Consider the following 23,364-nt stretch of genomic DNA (forward strand, 5'->3'; position numbering starts at 1 on the left):
CTCCTTGGCCAGCCTAGCAATGACCACTCTGACTCAGACACACACATATACGTTAAATTAATAGATGTAAATTACATAGGCCAGATGGGAACAAACATAAAATCAGTGTCATAAAATATGTAGATTGGGAAAGAAAAGTTACATGCATTCAAGCATTTCTTTTGGTTTGGTTGTGGGTTTTTTGTTCTTCTCCTTTTGCTCCTAAACAGCATGCTTCCAAGCATACTACCTGCCTGCTTTGGCAAAATGGATCCCCGCAGTCTTGGCAATACCAAGGGAAGTATTACCTCCCTCCTTGAGTACATTAGACGTCACACCAAGCACTTTTCCATCTTGTATACACAGAGGTCGGCCCTTTAGTCTGGTAATCCTACTGTTAGTTGCTTTTACAACACAACATATACAGACAGTCACTACATAGTCATTCAACACATTGTAACCTGTAACAAACAGGTCCTTGCCACAAGAAAACAGTGACGGCTGGCCAAGGAAGTAAGGGATTTAGCTGTGGATCCCAGTTAGTCTCATCACTTCTGCAAAACTTATAGTTTGTGGGGAAGTCTCCAGCTAAGTGTGTTGCCTTTACCTTTCCTTCATTTCTTGTCGATGAGAACCAAAACAAAGCTGTTGCCCACAATACGGCCCCCCTAGAAATGCAGCAAAATCCTACAATGTAATGGGGAGCATTTGGCACTCTGGCCCAGACTACATTTTGACATTTTGTCCTTTAAGCTGTTGAAACACATCAGCATTCAACCCTGCTCCATTTCCTGTTAGAATCCCACCAATGGGCCAAGAAATGGGGACTGCTGGAAAACAGCAGGGGAGCCTACCTAGTGCCACTGGTTTGTTTTCTGTAGTGCTTGTAACCACAGCATCTGAACAGTGAGAAATAAAAAGCACACACCTTCAAAAGCAGAAGGGCTTCCACTTCCCCTGAAACAAAAGAGTATAATTTTTCATGTATTTTGTACTTGTTGGGTTTTTTCTTTTTTTTTTTTCTTTTTTCTTCTTCTTTAGAGAACATTTAATATTAAGAAACTGTTTAGACAAAGTTATTTTATACATTGCTTTGAAAAAAAGCCATAGATGGATTCAAGTGGACCAATTACTATTTGGGGTTTGGTTTTCAAAGACACCGAATTCTGAAGCGCCTGGACACATAATTTTGATTTCTAAACATTACCTTACAGTCAGTCCAGATCTATGCTGAGACCAACAATTCAGGAATGTAGCTTAGCTGTGAACCCAGGTGAACACAGCACTTCATGGGGCTGGGTTCTTTTGGCAAAAGCTCTAAACACCACTTTTCTCTTTCCTCCTCAACTTTTTTTTTTTTTCTTCTTTTTGTCTAGACACATGGCAATTCCAACCTTCCCTGTTTCGACAACTTTCTCATTTGTTATGGTCAAAGCTCATGAAGGCACACAGATTTAACCCCATGACTTCCTTTTGTGTCCATATTTTAACATCTTGCTGTCTCCATGCAACACGAAACTGTTCCTAAAGGTCCAAATATCCACATGACTCAAGAGACACTCGTCTTCATCTCTTTCTCAAATTCTCTCTCTGACAAGGAACCACTACATCTCACCCACAGAAAGATAAAATTGTGTTTTGCTGTTGATAAAACTATTTTTAAAGAGGTAGTGTTAAGGGATTTCAAAGAGGCAGCTGTGCCCTTTGGAACTGTGTATTATCCTCTTCCTCCAATTCTTTCACAAAAGTCACAAACCAGAGTGCAACAACCCAAATGTTTCCAGAGCAGCAAACTGTCACCTTCTATATATAGCCCAGATACCACAGTTCAACCTTAGTCTTATCTAACAGGCTTAGAGGTACAGCAACACACAATGCTTGGAAGGCTGTGGATACATTTACTCACAGTAAGTTCTGGCAATCAGTTTCCAAGTCACTACTTGTGTGCATTGATAAAGTCTGCAAAGTTTGGCAAAGACTGTTAGCATCCATACTCCTGGGAACACTCCTGCAGAACAAGTAATACTGATTTCTCTCTCTCACACCCTTCTCTCAATTGAAAAACAATTTTTATGTCTGAAAGTTTTAACTCTTCTTTAGAAATGCTTGAATAAGCAAGTTAGACTATATAAATCAACAGGTGATAAATACCATTTCCATTTATAGGCCCTTCTTAAAACACATTAGAATCCAGAGCTGCACTTCCTGGACCCAATTTACTGCTGACTCATTCAGGCACATGGAAGATTAACATTATAGTGGCCAAAATATCCCAGCCTTCCTCTGCATTACTTCAGTTTGCGGTCTTGGAAGGCACTATGGGCAGCGTTATTGTTCAACAACTTCCTGAGCATTTGGACCCTTTTATCCTGTCAAATACATTCAAAAAGCCTCTACCTGTAAAGCCGCTGTTGTCAGCGTAATGAGTAAAAGTTAACACCACAAACTTCACAGACGTATGAACACTAAATTAGGTGACAAAGGCAGTCATATATCACTTTGTCAAACTAATTCTGTCAGTAAGTGAAATCTATAAAACCATTTACAGTATGCAGTCTGGTTCAATCATTGTGAAATCTATTCAAGACTAAAAATGGCTTATTCAGGTTAGGATATAGACACCTTTATTTTGCTATTCTGTTAGCTAATAGACTGTCAGGTGAATTTTTTTAAAAAAACCCAATCAAACAGATTTTCCTCAAAAATCCAGATCAGAAATCCCCGAAAATCCTGTTCTTTAAATTTAAGACTTAAGCATCACCTCATAATGGCAGAGTACATACAGGGAAGGAAGCTTAGGTGGACTGGCAGGACTAATAAAACAATGTTGTGCGTGAGTCCTTTCAGAATCAGGTCTTTACAGTTGTATCATTTAAATTTGCTGCTTATATAATGCAAGGCAATTGTTAAAATAATACGAAATACACTGCCTAACTACATCCAAAGATTTAGGAGCCTCCATTCAAAGTAGTTTGGTAACTATCTTTTTGTACACGCATTACTAAAGACAATGGAAGAAGAATATCGTAGTTCTTTACATTACATGGGGATCCTTCACTGTTGCCATGTGATTTTGGCAATCAGAAATTTCAACACAATTCTAGAATATATATATTTATATTTGGATTTGTCTCTGAAAGGAGGGGAGGCAAAAGAGATCCTCAAGGCAACGAAAGCAAACAAAAGTCTTCCAGCCTCCAGCTGCCTGCAGGGAGGCGGAGTTTAGGAAGAGGTATGCATCTTCCTAGAAATCAGATCTGAACAGAAGGCACTCCTCCCCAGCCTTGCCTTTCCTCCTGGCCCTGCACTGAGCAGCTGGGACAAAATCTTCACTATTCACAGGCAGGCAGCAGCTCTTCAGAAGACAAAGAAGGAGGGGCTTGTAAAGACAACTGCATATAGACACTGGAAATAACTCCGGATTGCCATATTATTCACATTGCCACTTCTGTCTGCATTGTGGCACACCACGTGCTGCTTAAAAAAAATGCAAAATCACAATACTTAAGACACTGTTTTTAGCCCCTGGCTGGTTACTGAGTCTCTGTACTACGGCCTGAAGGCACAGGCAGAGCAGCCCTGAAGCTTGCAGAGCTCAGTCCGAGGGCTGGGGTTGTTACTGAGCCTTCTACGCCACCGGAGAAACAATTCTAGCAGAGAGTTATTACATTGCACAATAAAAGAATACAACAAAGTTCACTTAAATAGCATCTGATACTAAAATATACTGCTCGGTACAGTAAATTACACATGTTCTGTTGCTGCAAGAGAAAAATAACAAGATGTTATTTCTTAGAATTCTGTACTGTTGCAGAAACAAAAGTACATATTTTAGGACTCTAGAAGTAACAGTACCTCCACTACATTGTAGTTGTTGCCACTCCTAATTGCTTAGCACAAAGAAATTGGTCTGCAATCTAATTCAGCGTTTTAATCGTAAACTTCTGGTTTTACCAAGTTTAGAAATGCAACTGAACCATGAAAAAAAATTTTCCACGATATGGGAAGGCAGATTTGTCACTATTCAAAATTCAAACTGGAAGTTAAGGGAGATGGGGAAAGTTTATTAACACAAGCACAAGAAAAGCACTGAGCCCAATTTATGTGTCAGCTTCAGTCTTTATATGTTCCAGTAATTTTGTATATGCTCCCAACAAAATTGCAAAGAGTTAAAAGCCAGAGATGCAGGAGCACAAGTCACAGCAGACAGAACAGACAGATGGTTCAGATTAACTCATTAGTACAAATGCCTGCATACAACACACACCATGGATGTGGCTCTTACCTGGGAAGTTGAAAAGAACTGAGTCTGCCTCACCAGGGCTCCGCAGAACTGACCCATGCCAGTCCCGGTACTCATCTAACTTGGAGCAGAGGTAAGTGCAGGCCACCCAACCCTTCTTCTGCTTCCTACAGCTAAGAAAATTAAAGATTAAAGCCAGCTAAAGAAATGCATTCGCTAAATCTATCCAGCACTTGTATGATTGGGTTCCTGGGTTTTCTGGTTTCTAGGTTCAGTTTTCTTTTGTTTCCCCTATGCAAAACAGTACAGGAAATTTCAAAGGGAGTCAGCTGGTGACAACAAAAGGGAAAGCAGTAGACCTTACCTTAGACAAGCAATAGTCAAGTACATTTAAAAAAAAAATACAGCCAATACTTTCTTGGACAGAAGTAGAATTTTTTGAAGTTGACAGTGCAACACCACCACAAGCAACTTTTAGACCAATACAACAATCTAAAGTGTAATAAATTCACTATATTCTGTTTTACTGTATTAATACACAGACTACAGAGAGAGAAACACACCTTGACAAATACTAGAATACCAGGAAATTCTAATCCCTCCTCGGATTTGTCTCCTTTTGTCTAGTAAACATAAGAAATGAAGTGCAAAGTAGTATGGCCCTCTAAGGCTGATGGTATAACAGGTCCCCACCAACAAGTCATCTACCCGAGCTGCGGCAAGGTGCTTGAGAACTATCTCACTACTGATTTCCCCATTCTGTTACACAGAAGTCATTGTGCTCACCACAGGAAATGCATCACAGTTACGTCGTAGCACCTGCTCATTTTGGTTAATTTGGTGCTGAAGACAGTTGTTTTGTTGTGGGGGTTAGGTGTGGGGGTTTTTTTGTGGTTTTTTTTTGTTTGTTTGTTTGGTTTTTTTTTTTTTTTTAACAGGTGTAAACAGATGTCCTGCAAGTAACACCAGAAGCAATGGGCCTGCCACCTAACTGGTCTTTTATAGTGTCTCAGAACACTGGACCTCCTTCAGAGAGTGTTCTTCAGCTAAAAAACATTTTCTTTATCAGTGAATGGCAAGTGTTTTCTTACTTTCACATTGTCCACTAAGGATTAATGGGCTGCCACAGCAGTTTATTTTGTCTGCAACTACTAGATACAATCCAGAGGCAGAAATACTGTAGAATAAAACCCATCACACACACTCCTATTGCACATGGCAGCCTGATGTACCTCAGATTTTTTCAGCAGATGCCAAGAGAAATACCCATAATTAAGAGTTCAGTTGTCTCAGTTTCTACCCAGTCTTATACTGCTTTTCCACTTAGGAAGCTTGGCAGAAGTTAGGTTTTGGGTTTTGTATTGTGTGGGGTTTGGGTTTTGTTTGTTTGTTTTAAGCTGCACCAGCGAAACACATTGATGAAGTTATTGTACACCTCGTGTACCACCCCTAAAAATACTGTCCTCTTCCACAGTCCCCAAGAAAAAGGAGCTGATGAGCTGTTCACTATCTCGTTCAACAGATCCGAGAGATCTCTCAAGCTCCTAACCACTTGCCAGCAAGTAAACACTGGAATTTCTGGAAATTACACCTACAAACATTGTTCTCTTTTTAAGGCTTATCAATGCATTAGGTTCTTTCCACCTTTGCTAGAGACAAAAGAACAATCAAGGATCTTAATTCTCAGCAAGTAGAACATTTTTTTTTCCCTCCAAATCCATGACAGCTGTTAAGTGGACTAAAATTTGATGCTTTTCAGTAGTCAGTTTTCCTTTTGCAAGCAGAAAGCCTATATATTTGCATTCACTATCATTGGGCCAACAGCTCCTCATTATGAAATTTCTCATCATCTTATTTGAAATTCAAGACACAGATCTTTCACCTTACATCAAATAGTCTCATAGCAAACTCAACAGCCCCAACATACAAACAGCTGAATAGAGGAAAAACGGAGGTGGCAAAACTGCCAAATACAATCACGGACACCAGTGACGCCTAGGGGCTACTGAGGTGGGAGAAATTCTCTCTGACAAAGACTGTTCCCAGCAGTTCTGCAGTGTAGAGCAAACCATTATCTTTCAGTGCTGATAGAAGGTACATCACCAAGGAGGAGTACATGAATACCTGCAGCCACATTTAACTCGTCCTCTTATTACGTTTACAATTGCAAAAAATTACCAGAAGCAGAAATAATTGTGAAACATTATCTGGTAATTGAGTGCATCAGCAGCACTTCAGGTCTTCCAACATTATATATCAATTATCACAACTTACATCCAAATGCAAGCAAAATACTATCTGTACTGAGTTGCACAGATACCCTGTGTATGTGCAGGACACTCAGATTTGTAGTTTTGTAAACTGCTTCATCAATACATCTCTCCTCTGCATGTTTAGCTAAGCAAGGAACCAAGGTACTAGTAGGAGAAAAGCGTTTTCAGACTTCACATATGTGCTCGTGTATTTAGGGTCAATTCAGAAGACTTCAAAGGGATCTGGATCATGCATTGAACAAGCATGCTTTAAAACACGTGTCTCAGCAACTGAGCACGCAACACTACAATTCTACCCTTGGTGTGAAGGCAATTCACCTGTGTGGTGAACTGTTTTGTGGTACAGAAACATCTTGATTTTGCAGCTCAGAGAAATATCTCGGTCCCTCATGACCAAACTAGGGGTCGCACGAGCTTGTTCTGTTTTAAAAAAAGCCACAAACCTCTCAAAACAGAGTCATGGAAAAAAAGACCTAATGGGGGGTCTCATAACCTGTGTACCTCCTAAACTGGAGGGGTAGTGCAAAGCAGCACCCCACACCTACTAAACTACACCGCCGCTCAAAGCAAGAAAATAGAAATCCTCACAGCTCCCCACTTACTCCACTCAAAGGATAAAACAAGAACATTAACAGGAAAGCATACTAGCTTGATGAGTTTCAGCAATCTTAAGACACGACACTTCACACCACAACAGAAGACTAATATAATCACTGTACAAAGCAAATTCAAGGGCCATAACTGGAATTCTTTACCTCTCAGCTACCAGTATAAAGCCACAGAGGGCTGCAGGAGAAAACGTATCCACAGCTGACATTAAACAAAGCGAGAAAGGACAATGTGTCTTCTGGTGGTTTTGAACAAGCACAGAGAACCCAGCTGCCTAGGCTCTTCCAGATAGTCAGTTTGTATATCTTCAGAACAACTAGCCAATATAAAGATTCAATCTTCCATTTGACCACGAAACATAGCTCAGACAACAATTTTACTTCAGGACAGTAAGCCACAACTCTCTTCATTAGTCTGCAAGTTCTTCAGTTTGAAATACCAGTTCACATACTACCAGTAATGCATATATTTTTGCTTCTTAACATGGAGCAGAAGGCTCAAGGAACAAAAAGGCAACTAAAAATATATCTGTTTTATTTACCAGTTTTCTAAAAAGCAGAGTCATAAAAATTAGTCACAAGTGGCAAAACCAAAATATATTGCACAGTGTACAGAAAACATTGTTGACATGTTGACAAAGTGTCATCACAAATAAGTCATCTTACAACAGTTTGGAAAAATTACAGCTTCAGAATCTTATCTATAAATGGAGGCATGTAGATCTAAAGTTACAGGAAAATATTTTAATACCACCCTGTAAATGCAAACACTTTAAGGATGCAAGATTAAGTCCATAAGTAAGCACATCCACAAAATGCTCTAAATATACTCTTCTCTTCCTTTCACTAAGTTATGGTTACAAGATGGTCATTGGAAAAACAAACAAACAAAAACAATAAAAGAGAACAAAAAAGAAGAAAAAAAAAACACAGAAAAAAAGCATGCAAAAGCAAAGAAGTCCAAAGTGGTTGAAAAGTCCCTGAACATAATTTGTGTAATTATGATGCATTCCTTTTATATAAAGCTTTTATTTTTCCCAAACCCTGGTCCAATTAAAACTATATGTTTACATGTAAAAATGAAATATATTTAATATGTTGGTATAGCTGCACTGCTCCATGTATGATTAAAACACTTAATACATCAGACTTGAACACCAACATTTTAAAATTTCTCATTCAGTTTATATTTACATATATTTAAGTCTGACCTTGCTAAACTTATTAAAGACAGGAATCAGATCTTGCTGGGTAGTGCTTCAAGCTACATTTAAGATATTTAGTTTTTAAACTGTGATTCTACTTGTTTCACAAGTTCACATACTCTATCTGCAAAACCTGTCTCCAATGCAAATTTCATTACACTGTCCAATTAATAACTGATTACTTTACACAATTTATTTCTTCCATTAAGCAAATACCAGTCATTTCTGCATGTTTTTGGTGGTGTCAGATCTAACCTCACATCATCTTTGTATGCAAAGAGAAATACTTTCATAGAACAAAAATAACCTTAAATTTCCATGAATAGAAATGTTATCCTAATAAGAAGGAAATGCTTTCCATGAAAAATATTTTAAGACAAACATATCAAAGTTAATTGAATTTCTCCATGTTTTTCACCTGAAGACCTACAGCTGACATCTAGCAATACTGCAACTAAATGTCTTTAACCAATATATTAAAGTTGCTCTTTTGTGTTCTCTTCCTGCACCCAACATATATAAACAGCACAAGAACATAAAGTACACATATTCAAGTCAATACAATCTCAGAAGCATTTGCCTTGACAGCAAAGGATTCCAGCCACACTAAGTTTTAGATTATGCATTGACTTTGACTATATTTGAATTGCTATTCTCAAAATCACTTCTTTTTTTATAAGAACTACCTTCAAACAGCAAGAAATACCTAATCCTCCCCTGCCACATACAAGTTTGATGTTTGTTTAGCCACACAGGAAAAACTGATGGCCAGCCTCCCAACAGAACAAATCAGAAATAAAGGTTAAAGTTAAACCAAGCTTTGTCTAACAGTCACTGGAGCACACGCAGTCATCCTCTGTGGTCTTAGTTTTCAAAATCTTTAAGCAGAAAGACTTTTTGTGTATAAATTCTCAGAAACAATGCTTCAAAGTAATAAACAGTTCATAGTATTGCAGCGTCCATTTAAATAAAAGGCTACAAAGTTGTCAGCACTCGTCAATACTTTCTTACACATCCACATAAGTATTTTAAACAAAGACCATCTTACAAAATTAGTTCAACGTTCCTCTTAGACGAAAAGGGTTCTTACATTCAAAACTATAGGAAACAAAGAGGATGGGATCAACTGGTATGAGAATGGCAAGTGTGAACTCATTTGCTTGAAAGTTGTTTTTTCTACTATGCTGGACCACTTCAAATATTAAGAACAATGCTGAAGAGCCACTAAGCAAAACTGCTAGAACAATTTAAAACGCTGAACCATTACCAAAAGGAGATTTGAAGAACCATATGCACGTAAGGGGATTTTCAGTACTCATTAACTCACTCTACAAAAAACAGTAGGCATCAATGAAAGTTTCTATAGTTTATAAAGAAATACTTGAGGCATATAAGTGCAAAATAGGAGTCTTTCTTTTTTAAAGAAAAGCTATACCATCTTCAACAATGTCCTTACTGGGAAGAGACTGCCACCATTTAAAAAGAGATTCATTCACAACTGACTCTTCTAGAGCAAGAAAACCGCATTTGTTTTTATCAACTGGATTCATCTTGCTGGATACAAGATTAAAACCTTTATGGATCACTGTAGTTCTGAAGCAGCTTTGAAAATAACAGGCTCAAAGGCTATGTTTGTTCTTCACTGACTTGACTCAGGGAAACCAAGTTGTTTTCTCCATTGTCTTCAATCATTTCATTAAGGTCTATTTCATTGATTTCTTCATCATACGATGTATAAAAATTGCTCTGTATATTGTCCTCACAAAAAATACATTCCTAAAAAGAAAGTTACAGAAACACTCGTAAGTCAAAGGAAAAAAAAAAAAAAAAAAAGCGCTTTTCCAAACTGCAGTCTATTTGCATGCGATCCCTGATTCCAAGGGAACCTTTACATCTGTGCTGCAACTACCAGATATAGTCCACTCCCCAACACCATCATTTTATAACGTGTAGTAAGTCAACACAGATACTTGAGAACTCTACTGGAAGCAGTTATGTCATAGATCATTTATAATGCTGACATTTTACACACACTTCTGATCACCTTTTCCTCCATTTGATTGCTAACCCTGCAGTAATACATTCATGGCTGTTGCAGTGCCTAAGAGACTGAAGCAACTGGATGCTATAGTATTAACGTTGCAGCAACATTAACATCAGGATTAGGATTCCACTGCAATTCTGTTACACCAACTTTTGAAATGCTCATGTGCAAAGACAGCCTCTACATTTGATAACTTCTGTGCAAGAAAGCTACAGATGATGGAAAGCTTAGGGAAAAGAGAATGCAATCAGGTATTTGTGTGTAAGTAAAATACACAGACAACAAATAAAACTGCACGGAAGCTTTTAGATTTTTTTTTTTGCTTTTCAGGAAGTTAGAATCAAGGCAAGAGATGACCCTGTGCAAGAAGTCTGATAGAAAAAAGGAACAGTGTACTCTCATTAATTTTGTACTTTCTAGAAGGCAATGGGTGTAAATTTCTGCACACAAAAATAGAGATTTTTATGTAGCGAAGTTTCTGGCTATGTTGATAAAGCATTTCAAACATTCACAGAAATTCAGAAATAGGAAATTTCTTATGCTGTATTCACCACTACTTTGACTTTCCCATTGGAAAGAAGACTTATGGTAAATGAAATCAAGCAAGAAACCACTCCATTGAAGTTTGAATTAATTTTTTTTCTCTGCATAATTGACCAAGCTTTCATAGCAACAGAAATGGAAAAGTCTAACATAGGCAGCTAATTATTTAAGCACTGTTATACACGCAAAAGTAACCAACTCATTTAAACTTACAGAATTAGCAACAGTTTTTGGCAGTCCACCTTGCTGAATCCATGGATGGACTTCAATAAGCTCTCTTTTTTGTTCTTCTGTAAATTTTGGCTGTAGTTTCTGCATTTGCTTCAATTTCTGCTTATCTTCTTTTAAAACTGTTTCCAAATCCCTAAAATAAAATGTATTTAGAAACTGAGCTTGAACAGTTTCTGGGCTTTCTGCCTATATAAGGTCACACAGTCAAATACCAACATTTTTAAAGACTATTTTTGTTCTGGAATGTTAAGCTTACAAATCGTATATCGGAAGAAAATTAAGCGTGGTTATTTCAGCAGCTTTCTGCATTTGCAGACAACTTTAATGCATCTCTGCTGGCTCACTGTCTTTTCAAATCCCACCAGTGAAAACAGTTTTCTTTAGATCTATTCAGGCAGCATGACTAGTGAAACCACCAAGAACTCCAGTTTCTCTCTGCTGCTGCAGTAAGTTCCAAGTTCCCCTTCACTGGGAGGACAACCCAAAAGAGACACTAGATGCACATATGAGATACTAAAGCAGAAGTAGTAAGACATGTTTAAGAAAGTCATCAAGAATGGATTAAACTTCAGGACTGAGAGGGAGAGTTTTAGAAAACACTGCTCTGTTCCAGCAGCCAAAGTTTTCTCTCCCCCCAATGGCCCACCTTGGTTAAAGAAACTTAAAAAAAAAAACCATGCACCACATCAAACATTTACGAACTGTATACCTCTATAAAAGATGACAACAGAAAGCAAGTTCCAAGAAACCTAGTACTACTACTCTTCCTTACAGCGTATCTAAGAACAGGGTGGCTTTACACTTCTTGGGCATCACGCTCTGACAGTAAACTTAACTCTTCTTATCACAATACCCTCTTTTATATCATATTCTCTTTGGCAAGCTTTGCTACTCTTACAGTCTACTGGAATTCCTATCTATAGTTGTCAATGCTTCAGGCTACAAAAACTGAGAAATGCCAAGGTATTTTTAAATCTAGGGAAAAATTCTTAATTTCTTATGATGTGTTCTCTACTTTTTTCCTCCCATCATCCCTGTGCTTCTGTATTTTGAAAGTTCATTTTCCTTTCAAAAGACTTGTCTTTACTGAAACTCCCTATTCCTTTCAAAATACTATTCACTGTTCCCACAAAACAAAAAATATTTAAAAAAAAAAATCTGCAGACTTGCCACCCCCTCTCCTCCTAGATCTGCTCTTTGCCATTGAAGCAGGGAATTTACTTTTTTTCCTTTCAATAAAGTTTTTTCTGTTAGAAACCTTATGATATTTACCTTCTACTTCCTTGCCCCATTTGAATGGGAATTTATGGAGAAGAATGAACGTGTGGAAGCTAACAACCCAGGAAAAAAAACCATCAATGCCGCTGAATGTGGCATCTCAAGGACAACAGCCAGGAAGCACAGTTTTTCCATGCTATAGACCATCATTAGATCTAAGCGTACTTGCCAGGATCTATTAATCAGACTCCAAGGACTTCTAGGCAAGTAATTAAAAATCATTAACTATAAAACAGCTTCAAAAAATATACACGGTTAATTTCAACTCAGGTAACTGATCTAAAAATACAGGTAGGTCTAACCAAATAATGTTTACTTTCTGAAAACTTCTTGTGTAGTATACAAAAGATATAAAGGAAGCAAGAATTCTTCTTGACACCAAGCTAAGTGTTAAAAACAATTTACTTCTGTTGAGACAGGGATTCATATGTATCTTTTGTTCTGTACACCCTGCTCCCTCCAACATATATGCAGTTGATGAAGGACTATGACACTGGAATTACCGTGAAGGTATCTGGTAAGTCATCATAACGGTGTCATCTGTGTTTGCCATCAAAAGCCATATAGGATCCTGAAGGACATATTTAATGAAGTGCTCACTTTCTTCCATTTCTGCCTTCATTTTGGTTTTATGATGATTTTCTGAAGAATCGATACTCCCAAAGTATTTGCTGGTATGACTAGTTTCACTACTACCTTTAAAAAGAAATTTAAAGTTTCATTATAAGTTGTCAAATACATAGATTATCTGAATGCTTTTGAAAATAGAGAGGATTGTATTTATATTTTCAGTTCTCTTCCAACACTATGTCATTTTTTAACCAAAGGGAACTTCCACCCCAAGTAACTGCATTAATATTTACAACTCAAATTCTCAAGCTAAGTCTCCATTAAGTTTCAAGAGAATAATTAGCTTACTTTAAAAACTCTGAAATGAAATATGGATTATTTTTTCTTCATTATTCTGTCATACCTACACAATATCTTAATGGCTATTTTACACACACTTTAAAAAGGTTCTATACTGTAAATCAACCACAATACCAAAACTTCCATATGTAACCAAAAAAAGAAACTGAGAATAAACTATGCAATGAGGATTAAAGACAATGAAGATTTTTACATAAGGCACTTGATGCAATACCTCACACTCCAACTCTTCCAAAATGCTAAGCAAGTACTCGCTGCTAGCGTTACCTGTTCTGCTCCCTGACATGCCACATCCATTGGATCCAGACCCCAGAGACTCAGCAGCTGCAGATACACCACTCCCTGAAGAAGCTGAACCAGTGCCTGAACATGCATCTTCTTGAAGCAAAATGTCAAGCAGGACACTAGACATGGAGAGTGCATCACTATTTTGAGCATCCATTGGAGATTCAGTCTAGTGAGAAGAAGGGGAGGGGAAAAAAATAAAATCAAAAAAAAACAAACACAAAAGAAAAAACCAAGGCTGTTTCATTACTAATAATTTACATTTAGTATGACTCCATTCAACTTTATATTCTAACATGTTTACACAGTTATTCAAAGACAGACAACCACCAATAACATATGTGAAGACCAACTGAGGAATAATCAAGTGGACTAATAAGCAGACAAGTGGTCCTTTAGTAAGATTTAAATTTCAATTCAATTCCTCTTTAAAAAAAAAAAACAAACCAACATATAAGTTTAGCAAGAGGCAAGGCAGGCATTTCCTATTCAGTTTTGATAGCCCCTACTGTCCTGGACACACCAGAATTTACCCAAGCCACCTAAGACATACTAGTGGTTGCTCGTACTATAAATCTACCTCGGATCTGCATCAACAGTCCATCACTGTTACTACTCTCAACGCATGATGAGACGGAACGTGTTCCCAGATGCAAGCTTCCTAGGCAAGATAGTTTATTTGTACGTTTTTAAGGGAAAGGGCATTAACTACACTGATTTCTAACATAAGCCAAACCAAGTCAGTTTGAAGATTAAATACTAGAAATTAAGGATGACAGAATTTAGCAAAGTATGTAATAATGGCAAGAATGAGCTTTATCCTTAAGACATTCCTGAGCAAATGCCCATATTGTCCTCATTTCCTAGTAAGTGATGAGGAAATTACAGAAAGTTACATTTTACAGATTTCTAAAGAATAGGAACTAGTAATTCAAAGAAATTCAGAAGAATATGCCAGCAAAAAGGTAACTATTAAGTTTTTTCATAGAGCTTCTTTTAATCCAGCAGAGGCACTTCAGAGCGTGCTGTAAGTTACAGACTACGGAAGTCTTTATAGAGGTAAGATTCCAGAGATGTTGTGTAGTGCACAGAATACATTAGTCCAGATATGGCAGTGGATACAATATCCCTCAAAATTTATCTATAAGTGGCATTTGCATGACTCATATGATAGAGGAATTTTTTTTGCATGAAAATCAAATGTATTTGTTCTCAAGATCATGAGATAACAGGCATGTAGTAACAGAATGTGACAAGTTTTTATACTGTATCAATAAAATTTAGAAGTTTCTCTAGAAAAACATAGATACAAAAAAATCCACTTATCTTTGTTCTCCCTCCATTCATCCCCCTTAAGCATCAATATCAAGAATATTAGGTAAAATAAATTATCTGAACCAACTAGGGAAAGAAGTTTACCATGGAGATCTAAATGTTCCCCATAGTGTGGGGAACAAGCATTTTCAGAAGTTCTTCCTTCCTCCTCCTTTAACTTCTAATGTAGATACATGCTTATAACTCACTGCATCTTAATTAGTTGCTAGCATCAACACTAACAATGATTTTTACCGATTACTTCCAGTAGTTTAGATCTCAGACACGCCTAAAAGTAAAAGCCACCCCTTCCAATGCCTGCTTTCCTTTTACCAGCAGTGAATCAAAGTTCTACTTTGTAACTGCATCATTAGATGCTGAGACCAGTTACAAACCACAGTGTAAGAAAAGCAGGAAAAAGGAGCCAGCCTGAAAAGTTTAGGTTGCAACTCCATCCCATCAGAGACTTAGCATTTACAAAGATACTCTATGACATCCTTAGAAAAACATTAATATTAGTCTACATATTTCTGCCATAGAAACCTTCATCAACATATTACTCAATCTGAAGTTTCTGTAAGGTTATTTGTTAAACTGATGCATCAAATTTGAATGAGCCAAGAAATAAAAAACCTGAAGTTACGAAATAGCTCAGCATAGTTTTAGTGCACCAAATAAGACAAAGTTATGCTCTGCAAATAATAATTCATTTTTCCCTTACTTTGTGTGCTTGTTTGTAAACAAAGATATGATTTCATTTTAAATCAGCTTCTTTCAGACCACTTATAGATGGTTCCCCCCCAAATTCACTAGCCCAAAACTTTTTGCTAAAAATAAAGTGCTCATATTATTTTAAATCTTTTCAATGGGCTTATCTATATTAATATTTTTAAAAATTTATTTCCAAGCTTCCTAGAACACCACAAGAAAGTGGTTTTAATGCTAATGATTAGATTTCATGTTTTATTCAGTCTGCTGAAGTTTGAATTTACTAGATACAATTTTAAGTCCATTTCCTGGCATTATATTGACTGATTTCTGCCTATCATTAAAAAATAGGTTCCACAAGTGAAAGAATTCAAAATGATGTAGCAAAGACAGGAAACAGCGAAGGGGTGGAGGGAATCCATTTTAGGCATCTCTACATATTAACAACTTTATATATGTTCAAGAATGTGAAGACTAAAAAAAAAAAAAAGGCAAACAAAAAAACAAACCTAAAACCCATCAGCATACTTACTGGTAAGGATCCCTTTCCACTACAGTTATCAGTTGTCATGATTTTGCCTATGGCTCCTTCCTCACTTAAAGCTCCATGTAAACCTGCAGGAGCTCCACTTTCAGCAGTTTTTGTGGTTTCTTCTAACTGTAGAAGATTCAGAGGAGAACTGCACCTTGACTGGAACAGAGGTGGTGAAGCCTGGTCTTGAGGACCTACTGACTGTGGAGTGCAGGAACGGGATAGATCATTTCGTGGCTCTGTGACAGGAACCTTTTCACTCTCTGCTGGTGGATTATAATGGAATGGCTGTGTTGGAAAAAATGCCTGTTGTGGGAAAGGGCTGGGTGTAGCAAATGGTGGCTGTGTCGGAAATACTGTCTGTGAAGAGAAAGTGGAATGAGCAGGGAAGTTGGGTTGGCTGGGGTAAAGCGTTTGAGGTAAGTTGTTGTTCATCTCTGGGTAGACATAGTTGGGGAGCACGAGAGCTACAATGGGTGTCATGAGGGGTGCAGAGAATTGGGATGGTTGCACAGAGCAAGTATTTCCAGAGTCTGGCAACTGATTAAAACCAGAGAGTGAAGTCTCAGGAGCTGGTGGCACAGTCCCCGCTGCTGGAAAAACAGGAAGTGGATATGCAGGCATAACAGTGGGAAAAGACATTGCTGAATAGCTTGCTTGTGAAGTGTCTGATGGTGACCAAGCAGTAGTATTTAAACCTTGAAGAGGGAACCGATGGGGGAATTTAGTTCCAGAAGTTGTACTGTCCGAAGACTCCTGTGGTTTAATGCGCTTTGATTTCCTGTTCTTTCCACTTTTCTTCCAAGGTTGATCCATTCCAGAAGTGCCATTTCTTTGTCCACGGCCACCTGCGAAAAACAAACCAAAAAAAACCCCAAAAAACCAAACCAACTCAACATCAGGAAGGATCCTACTTGCAATCTGACAGATCCCTTTCACTTTGTCATCCCTAGAAGTTGCTCAAAACTGCAGTTCTGGACTTCACCTACGCAAATGGAAGTATTTGGGCAGGGGTCAGGTTCACTTTTACCTCTAGCACAAGAGCTGAGATAATGGGGCAATGAAAACCATGCTGATACACAACGGAAGAAAGGAAAGCAGCAGTGGATCAATTCAGGCTCAAATGCGTGTCACCAAAACAGCACAAAACTGCAAGACAGTGACTCCCAGAGGAACAAACTCCTAATTACTCCAGCAATTACAGTGAAAGCAGTATGGAACATGACTGAAAGCATTTCTAGAGAGTTACGGTCATGCAGGTCTAATTGAAAAAGGTGAGGGGAGAAGAAAAGCAGAAGGAAAGTACACATAAATAAAAGAATTTCCTGAGGGGCAAAGAGCATGCTACCTTTACAACCTTATTTTAGGAGAAGTCTGCACCAAGCAGCTCTTCCCTAGATGACAGCTATCAGTTTATCTGATTACAGACATGAGGAAATCCATAAAATACTTTCTGTCACAAAAAGCTTTTAGTTTGTCTAGAGCTTATTTATACAGGCTGAAAGTTTACAAAGAACAAAAAGGGACTAAAGGATTCCAGAACAGGTTTCCTAAATCAAGGACCTATACAAGTACATAAATAAAAAATGAAAGATAAGAACTTGCAAAAAATGCTTAGCAGTGTCTGACTTCTGTCAGATCAGTATCAAGAACTTCTGAAAACACCATCTGGAATTCCTAGTAAACAAAACAATCTCACTATTACAGTTAGTCTGTGCCATTTCCATCCCACTGATCAAATTATTAACTTAAAGGCAACCAAACAATTATCAGATTGTTTCACTGCTTATGTAATAATGGAAACTGGATGTAAAGCAAAGGGGCTGAAAACATGACAAAACCACAAACCTAACCAAAAAAGACAGATGGAAAGACAGAAGGAAAAGAAAAGCAAAGGAATACAAGCATAAATACAGTAAAGCAAACATGCTAAAGCGCGTTTTCTGTCCCTTGAAAGTAGATGCACGACAGAAATAGTATAGTGAACAGATAAAAATCGAAACCTTACTAAAATTTCAGTTGTTACACTAAATGCTATATTGTACTCTCAATCTTCAAGCAAGATTTGTCAGAAAGAATTTTTCTGTGGACTTTAAAAATAGCATGCAACTGTTGCTATTTACAGTGGCCCCACAATATAGCTATAAATGGAAGTGCCCTCTCAATAGGATTTACTTCCTATATAAATACAAGTTTTATCATGAAAAGTATTGGCATACCACGTTCACCAGGCCGTCCTTTTGGTTTATCCTGTAAGTAGTAACTGCAGTGGGACTGAAAAATATTAAATCTCTTGATTTCTTTAAACTTATTCAAAAAGCTCTGCTCCTCTTTTTGCGTATGCGCTGCAAGGACTTCCTTTGTAAGTCCCAGTTTTTTAAATTGCTCCTTTTCTTGATTTACATGTGCAGAGCTAGATGGAGGGGCAAGAAGCTGGCCATCCAAGAGTTCTGCTCCACTTGGACCATCTTCTATCATTTCTACAGAAATAGGAGGAAAAAAAAAATCTATATGAAGTAAAAAGTTCTGTATATGCATTTTTAAGCTATTACAATTCTGTAATAATTATGCTGTAAGATACAAATTCTGTCCCTATTTATTCCATTTCCATGGGAACATTTCAGCGGTAAGAAAATGTAAGTCATAAGCAGATGCTAGCTGTTCACATGCCAGAAGTTTAAACTTGCTACCAACCGCCATTCTGGAGAAAATTTATTAGCAAAAGTCATACCTAATTCAGGTTGTGTTTTTTTGTCTCCAACATGAACAATTGTGCTGCTGTAGCTGCACTGACTTGTGAGAGACACAACACTTTCAGGCTTGCCAGGTAAAGCCAAAGATGTTAAGTGAGCACCAACCACTGGGGGACCATTTGATTTACCAGATGCCTTCAACACAGCAGGATCTATTAAAAGACATAAAGTTGTAGTTCACTGAACACAACAGCAAATGCAAGTTATATACTGCTAGGGTTGCAAAACAGTAGAGGCTAGACTGTGCTTGACAAGACACAAAATGAACATTTTACTTTACTCTATGCGTTCCACCAAGAATGTTTTAGGAATAGAATGACTTCTGAGCAACCAAATCCAATCCTCTACTTTCACATAGAGCCAAACCTTCATCTTTTCAATGAAGGACTTTTTGCTCTTTCCTGGTCTTTGCTCTTCTTTCATGGCACAATTTGGCAAGAAAGTTTCTGGCCTCTTCCAGCCTAAGATTAAATCCCACCCAGCTCCCGTATTGTCATACACTAATCCTTGTCATTAGCTGGTTATCCTGACAGCTTTGCTCTGAGCATCCACCTATTTAAATTCTCTCACCTGAAAGCTATACACAATAATCCAGCAGAGGTCATACCAGTGCTTCATAAAACAGCATTAAAAAATTCCTTTTCTAGCAGGAATACTTGGCATAATACATATTTAAAACCTGAGAGTTTGCCTTTCTCCTGACTAGAGTATGCTGGTGGCTTTGTTGTTCTCAGTCATCAGTGCACCAAAACGCTAGTGAACCCACATCATCTCCTGTCAACTAGAACTGCATAGACTCCAAATGACAACAGAAATTGTGTTCCTAATCGCACAATGCTAGTTCCACCATTTCTTCCTCGCTAGTTCTCAAGGCATTTCAATTCCTTCTACAGCACACTTTGTTCCTATGTGTACTGATACCTTCCAATTGATTCAAAAAGCTGCATTAGAACTTCTTTTTGAAGCTCAAAAAGAAATACAACAAGATCATTTCAAGACCAATTTTTGAGAAACTCCACTAAACAATTCCCTTTCAGCCTTACATAATGACAAGGTTGAATCAGCAATTATCTCATTTACGGATAGTTCTTCACCAATCTCACAATTCTCGTACAAACAAAACAGTTAGGTTCTTCACTTTAGCTCCCCATCCAGACAGGGACTATATCAAACACTATACTCAAGTCCTAACAAATGAAGTTTATGTTTTTGCCTACAGCAGACTTTAGCTATCCTCAGTAATTCCCAGCTTTTATTTTCATGGCTGGACATTCCTTTCAAATATGTTCTCATGCCTCACACAACGCTGAGAGCAGTCTAATGACACGTTTTACCTTGTCTTGTTCCTTTTTTTTTTTTTAATATCCGTAAAGAAGAAACAGAAGTGTAATATGACTATTATTTGTCATATTAGCTTGTTAATTAGCTACTAGGTTCTTCAGCTGGTTGTTCTTACAAGTCCCAACTGTGAAACAAACTTTTTACATTTGATAATGATTCAAGTCCAAAAAACTCAAAATCCTGCTGTATTTTGTACAGTATAAATAACTTATCATATCTCGAGCAAGTCCAGAGGAGGCCATGAAGATCAAAGATGATCAGTGGGCTGGAGCACTTCCCCTATGAGGACAGGCTGAGAGAGTTGGGTTTGTTCAGCCTGGAGAAGAGAAGGCTCCAGGAAGACCTTATAGTGGCCTTCCAGTGCTTAAAGAGAGCCTACAGGAGAGATGAGGGACTCTATCAGGGAGTGTAGGGATAGGATTAGGGGTAGTGGTTTCAAACTGAAAGAGGGTAGATTTAGATTAGATATTAGGAAGAAATTCTTTACTGTGAGGGTGGTAAGACACTAGAACAGGTTGCCCAGAGAAGCTGCCCCCTCCCTGGCAGTGTTCAAGGCCAGGCTGGATCGGGCTTTGAGCAACCTGGTCTACTGGAAGGTGTCCCTGCCCATGGCAGAGGAGTGGAACTAGATGGTCTTTAAGGTCCCTTCCAACCCAAACTATTCTGTGATTCTATGATCTACTATCCAGATACTCCATCAACTACTCAGTGTTTTGACTGTAGGGAAGTTTTTCATAGCTGAAGGTAGATCACCATCATCTAACACTGAGAAAAAGGCTATGAAGTCGTGCCTAAGCTACACATGTCATTATTCTGCAAAGAAGTAACATCTAACTGGCTGCTAGCAAAAATTAATCCAGAAAAAGCTGTGATGTAGAGATACCTCCCAAGGGCTGTACAGCATTATCAGCTGATTTTTGTTCATGAACTCCAGAATTCAGTGATGCAACACTTGCTGAAGTTTCACACTTTCTTTTTGCTGTAGCAGGCACATTACAACTCTCCAAGTACCTAAAAGACAATGAATTAACAGTATGAGATATGTAAGTCTTAAGCCTAGAGCTCAAGAGCAATTTACACACTGGTTGCTTACCTGATGACACTGTCCAAACAGCTAATCTGTTGATAAGAATATATGGGTTGTTCTTTCCAAGCCAACTCTTCAGTAGTAACATTTTTAGGAGCAGCTGTTGCTGCAGTATCCTTTCCCACTACATCTTTCACCTGACCACCAAGACCATTTTGTTTTTCTGTGAAAAGAGATACTGCTATTATACAATTGTGGCGTTAAATCCTTGCAAATTCCCCTAAAGCAACAGTAAAAGTTCTTGTTATGTTGATGTATATGGATCAAAAGGGAATAGATATCATAGCTATAAGAAAATAGCTATCATTAGAGATGAAATACACTCAGTATTGAGGACAACTCTAGTGCCCATAAATTACAACAAATTATTGGAAGATTAACCTACTAACATAGGCAGAATTTAAATTAAAATCTTTTTCTTGAGATTTATTAACTTAAAAATTACTGAGGCTACAATGCAAACAGGAAAGACAACATCCATAACATCTTCCTCCACCTAATAGAAAAGATGATGTTTGACTTGTATGAAAACATGAGCTACAATTAAGGTACTTCAAAACAATAGCTTTAGGACATGCCTTAACTATGTATTGTACCATTATCAATTCAGACATAGCTGAACACAGTATTTTCCTGAGTAGAGAGACACAGGACAATACAATTTTAATTTATAAAAATGTCATTATGCATTGATTAGAATTAAACTAGAAAAAAATCCTGCTATCATATTATACCAGGCACCAGGGCAATAGACTAATACTTAATTAACTTGCTAATGTCTTACCTGCAAAAGGCGCTCTCTTATATTCCAGTTTTGCTTTATTGTCAGTGAAAATACGCTGTCCTTTGTTTTTGACCTTAAGGGCATCTTGACAAACCTCCTGAAAGCAGGTCATTAAAGAGAGTCATTACAAAATTCTGACAGAAAACATCATGCATAATGATTCCTCAGAAGACTAAATCTAACCTTAGTTAATCTCTATCTTACAATTAGTCTGATCATGGGAGAAATCCTGATATATAGTTCTATTGTGCAGCAGCACAATTTTGGGAATTGGAAAGAGAATAAATTTGAAGTAAGCTTTTTGTACACAATTACTCTGTATTTTGTTTAATATGGTTGAATGACTTGGACAGGAGAATATAAAGATACATTACAAAGAAGACTTTAGTAAAAAAAAAAAGCCACGCACACACACCAAAAAACCCCCAGTATCACTTGGTAAAGAAAATATTGCTTCTAAGACTGAGAACTTTTTGCACTAGAGGTTTACTCAAGCAGTGACAGGATGTTATAGAACTATACTGTAACAGTCTTCACTATCTGTTGAAATAGTGAAAGATAGATAGGTATCTATCTCATTCAAAAACAAGATCTCCTTAAACATTACTGTGTAGCTCTGAAATGTAGTAAGTTACAAAAAAAAAAAAATCCAGATATGTCATCTGCTTAAGCCACTAGTGTTTAAGGGCTGAAAGCCAGGAAAGTGACCACCTTGGCAAGAGCAGCAGTCTGCCATGTCTGATCACAGAAGCAGAAATCAGATTTGGGAGAATTAGCCTACGAGCAATATAACTAAGTGAAGGAAAGCTTTTGCTTTCAGAATTAAACACAACTCTGTGAGCTACAACAAGTTTGGGAAGAACAACCAGAAAGCTAAAATTACTAGAGATGCTAAAAAGCACAGCTCCTTTGACTGCATCCACATCCAGTACATTACTTTCTGTCTGATTTACTTTGCCTATGGAATAGTTCTGTTAAGCATAGGAACAAATTTAATGCTGCTGTTTTGTTCAGACTAATGGAATTAAAATTACATCTCACTATCAACTAGATGTAGCAATGACCCAATCTATGGTAAAGTTAAGTTTTAAGCTCAAAATTTTTTTTATTTTATTCCTTTCCATTTATTTCATTCCATATGATACACTGTATTTTTGCAACATAAAAAGTGATCAAGGTCAAGCTATCACTTGGTTGTGCAGGTTTTATTGTATTTTATCTTCTAA

At 37.6% G+C, this 23,364-nt stretch overlaps 1 protein-coding gene across 1 annotated transcript in view; it reads right to left on the reverse strand.

The window, feature by feature from the left end:
* Nucleotides 1-7,621: 7,621 nt before the first annotated feature.
* The window catches only part of PER2 (period circadian regulator 2), a 39,657-nt gene continuing 23,914 nt past the window's right edge, over nucleotides 7,622-23,364 (reverse strand). The window contains exons 14-23 of the mRNA XM_086467651.1: nucleotides 22,139-22,235; nucleotides 21,361-21,517; nucleotides 21,151-21,278; nucleotides 18,905-19,078; nucleotides 18,393-18,653; nucleotides 16,174-17,021; nucleotides 13,602-13,788; nucleotides 12,908-13,100; nucleotides 11,109-11,259; nucleotides 7,622-10,084 (exon numbers count right to left, since the gene is read on the reverse strand). Coding sequence (XP_086323777.1) covers nucleotides 9,935-10,084; nucleotides 11,109-11,259; nucleotides 12,908-13,100; nucleotides 13,602-13,788; nucleotides 16,174-17,021; nucleotides 18,393-18,653; nucleotides 18,905-19,078; nucleotides 21,151-21,278; nucleotides 21,361-21,517; nucleotides 22,139-22,235 — 2,346 coding nt within the window. The 3' untranslated portion in view covers nucleotides 7,622-9,934. The remainder of the gene's footprint in view (nucleotides 10,085-11,108; nucleotides 11,260-12,907; nucleotides 13,101-13,601; nucleotides 13,789-16,173; nucleotides 17,022-18,392; nucleotides 18,654-18,904; nucleotides 19,079-21,150; nucleotides 21,279-21,360; nucleotides 21,518-22,138; nucleotides 22,236-23,364) is intronic.

The sequence above is a fragment of the Leptosomus discolor genome, chromosome 7 (assembly GCF_034619465.1).
Source record: "Leptosomus discolor isolate bLepDis1 chromosome 7, bLepDis1.hap2, whole genome shotgun sequence".
NCBI classification, from domain to species: Eukaryota; Metazoa; Chordata; class Aves; order Leptosomiformes; family Leptosomidae; genus Leptosomus; species Leptosomus discolor.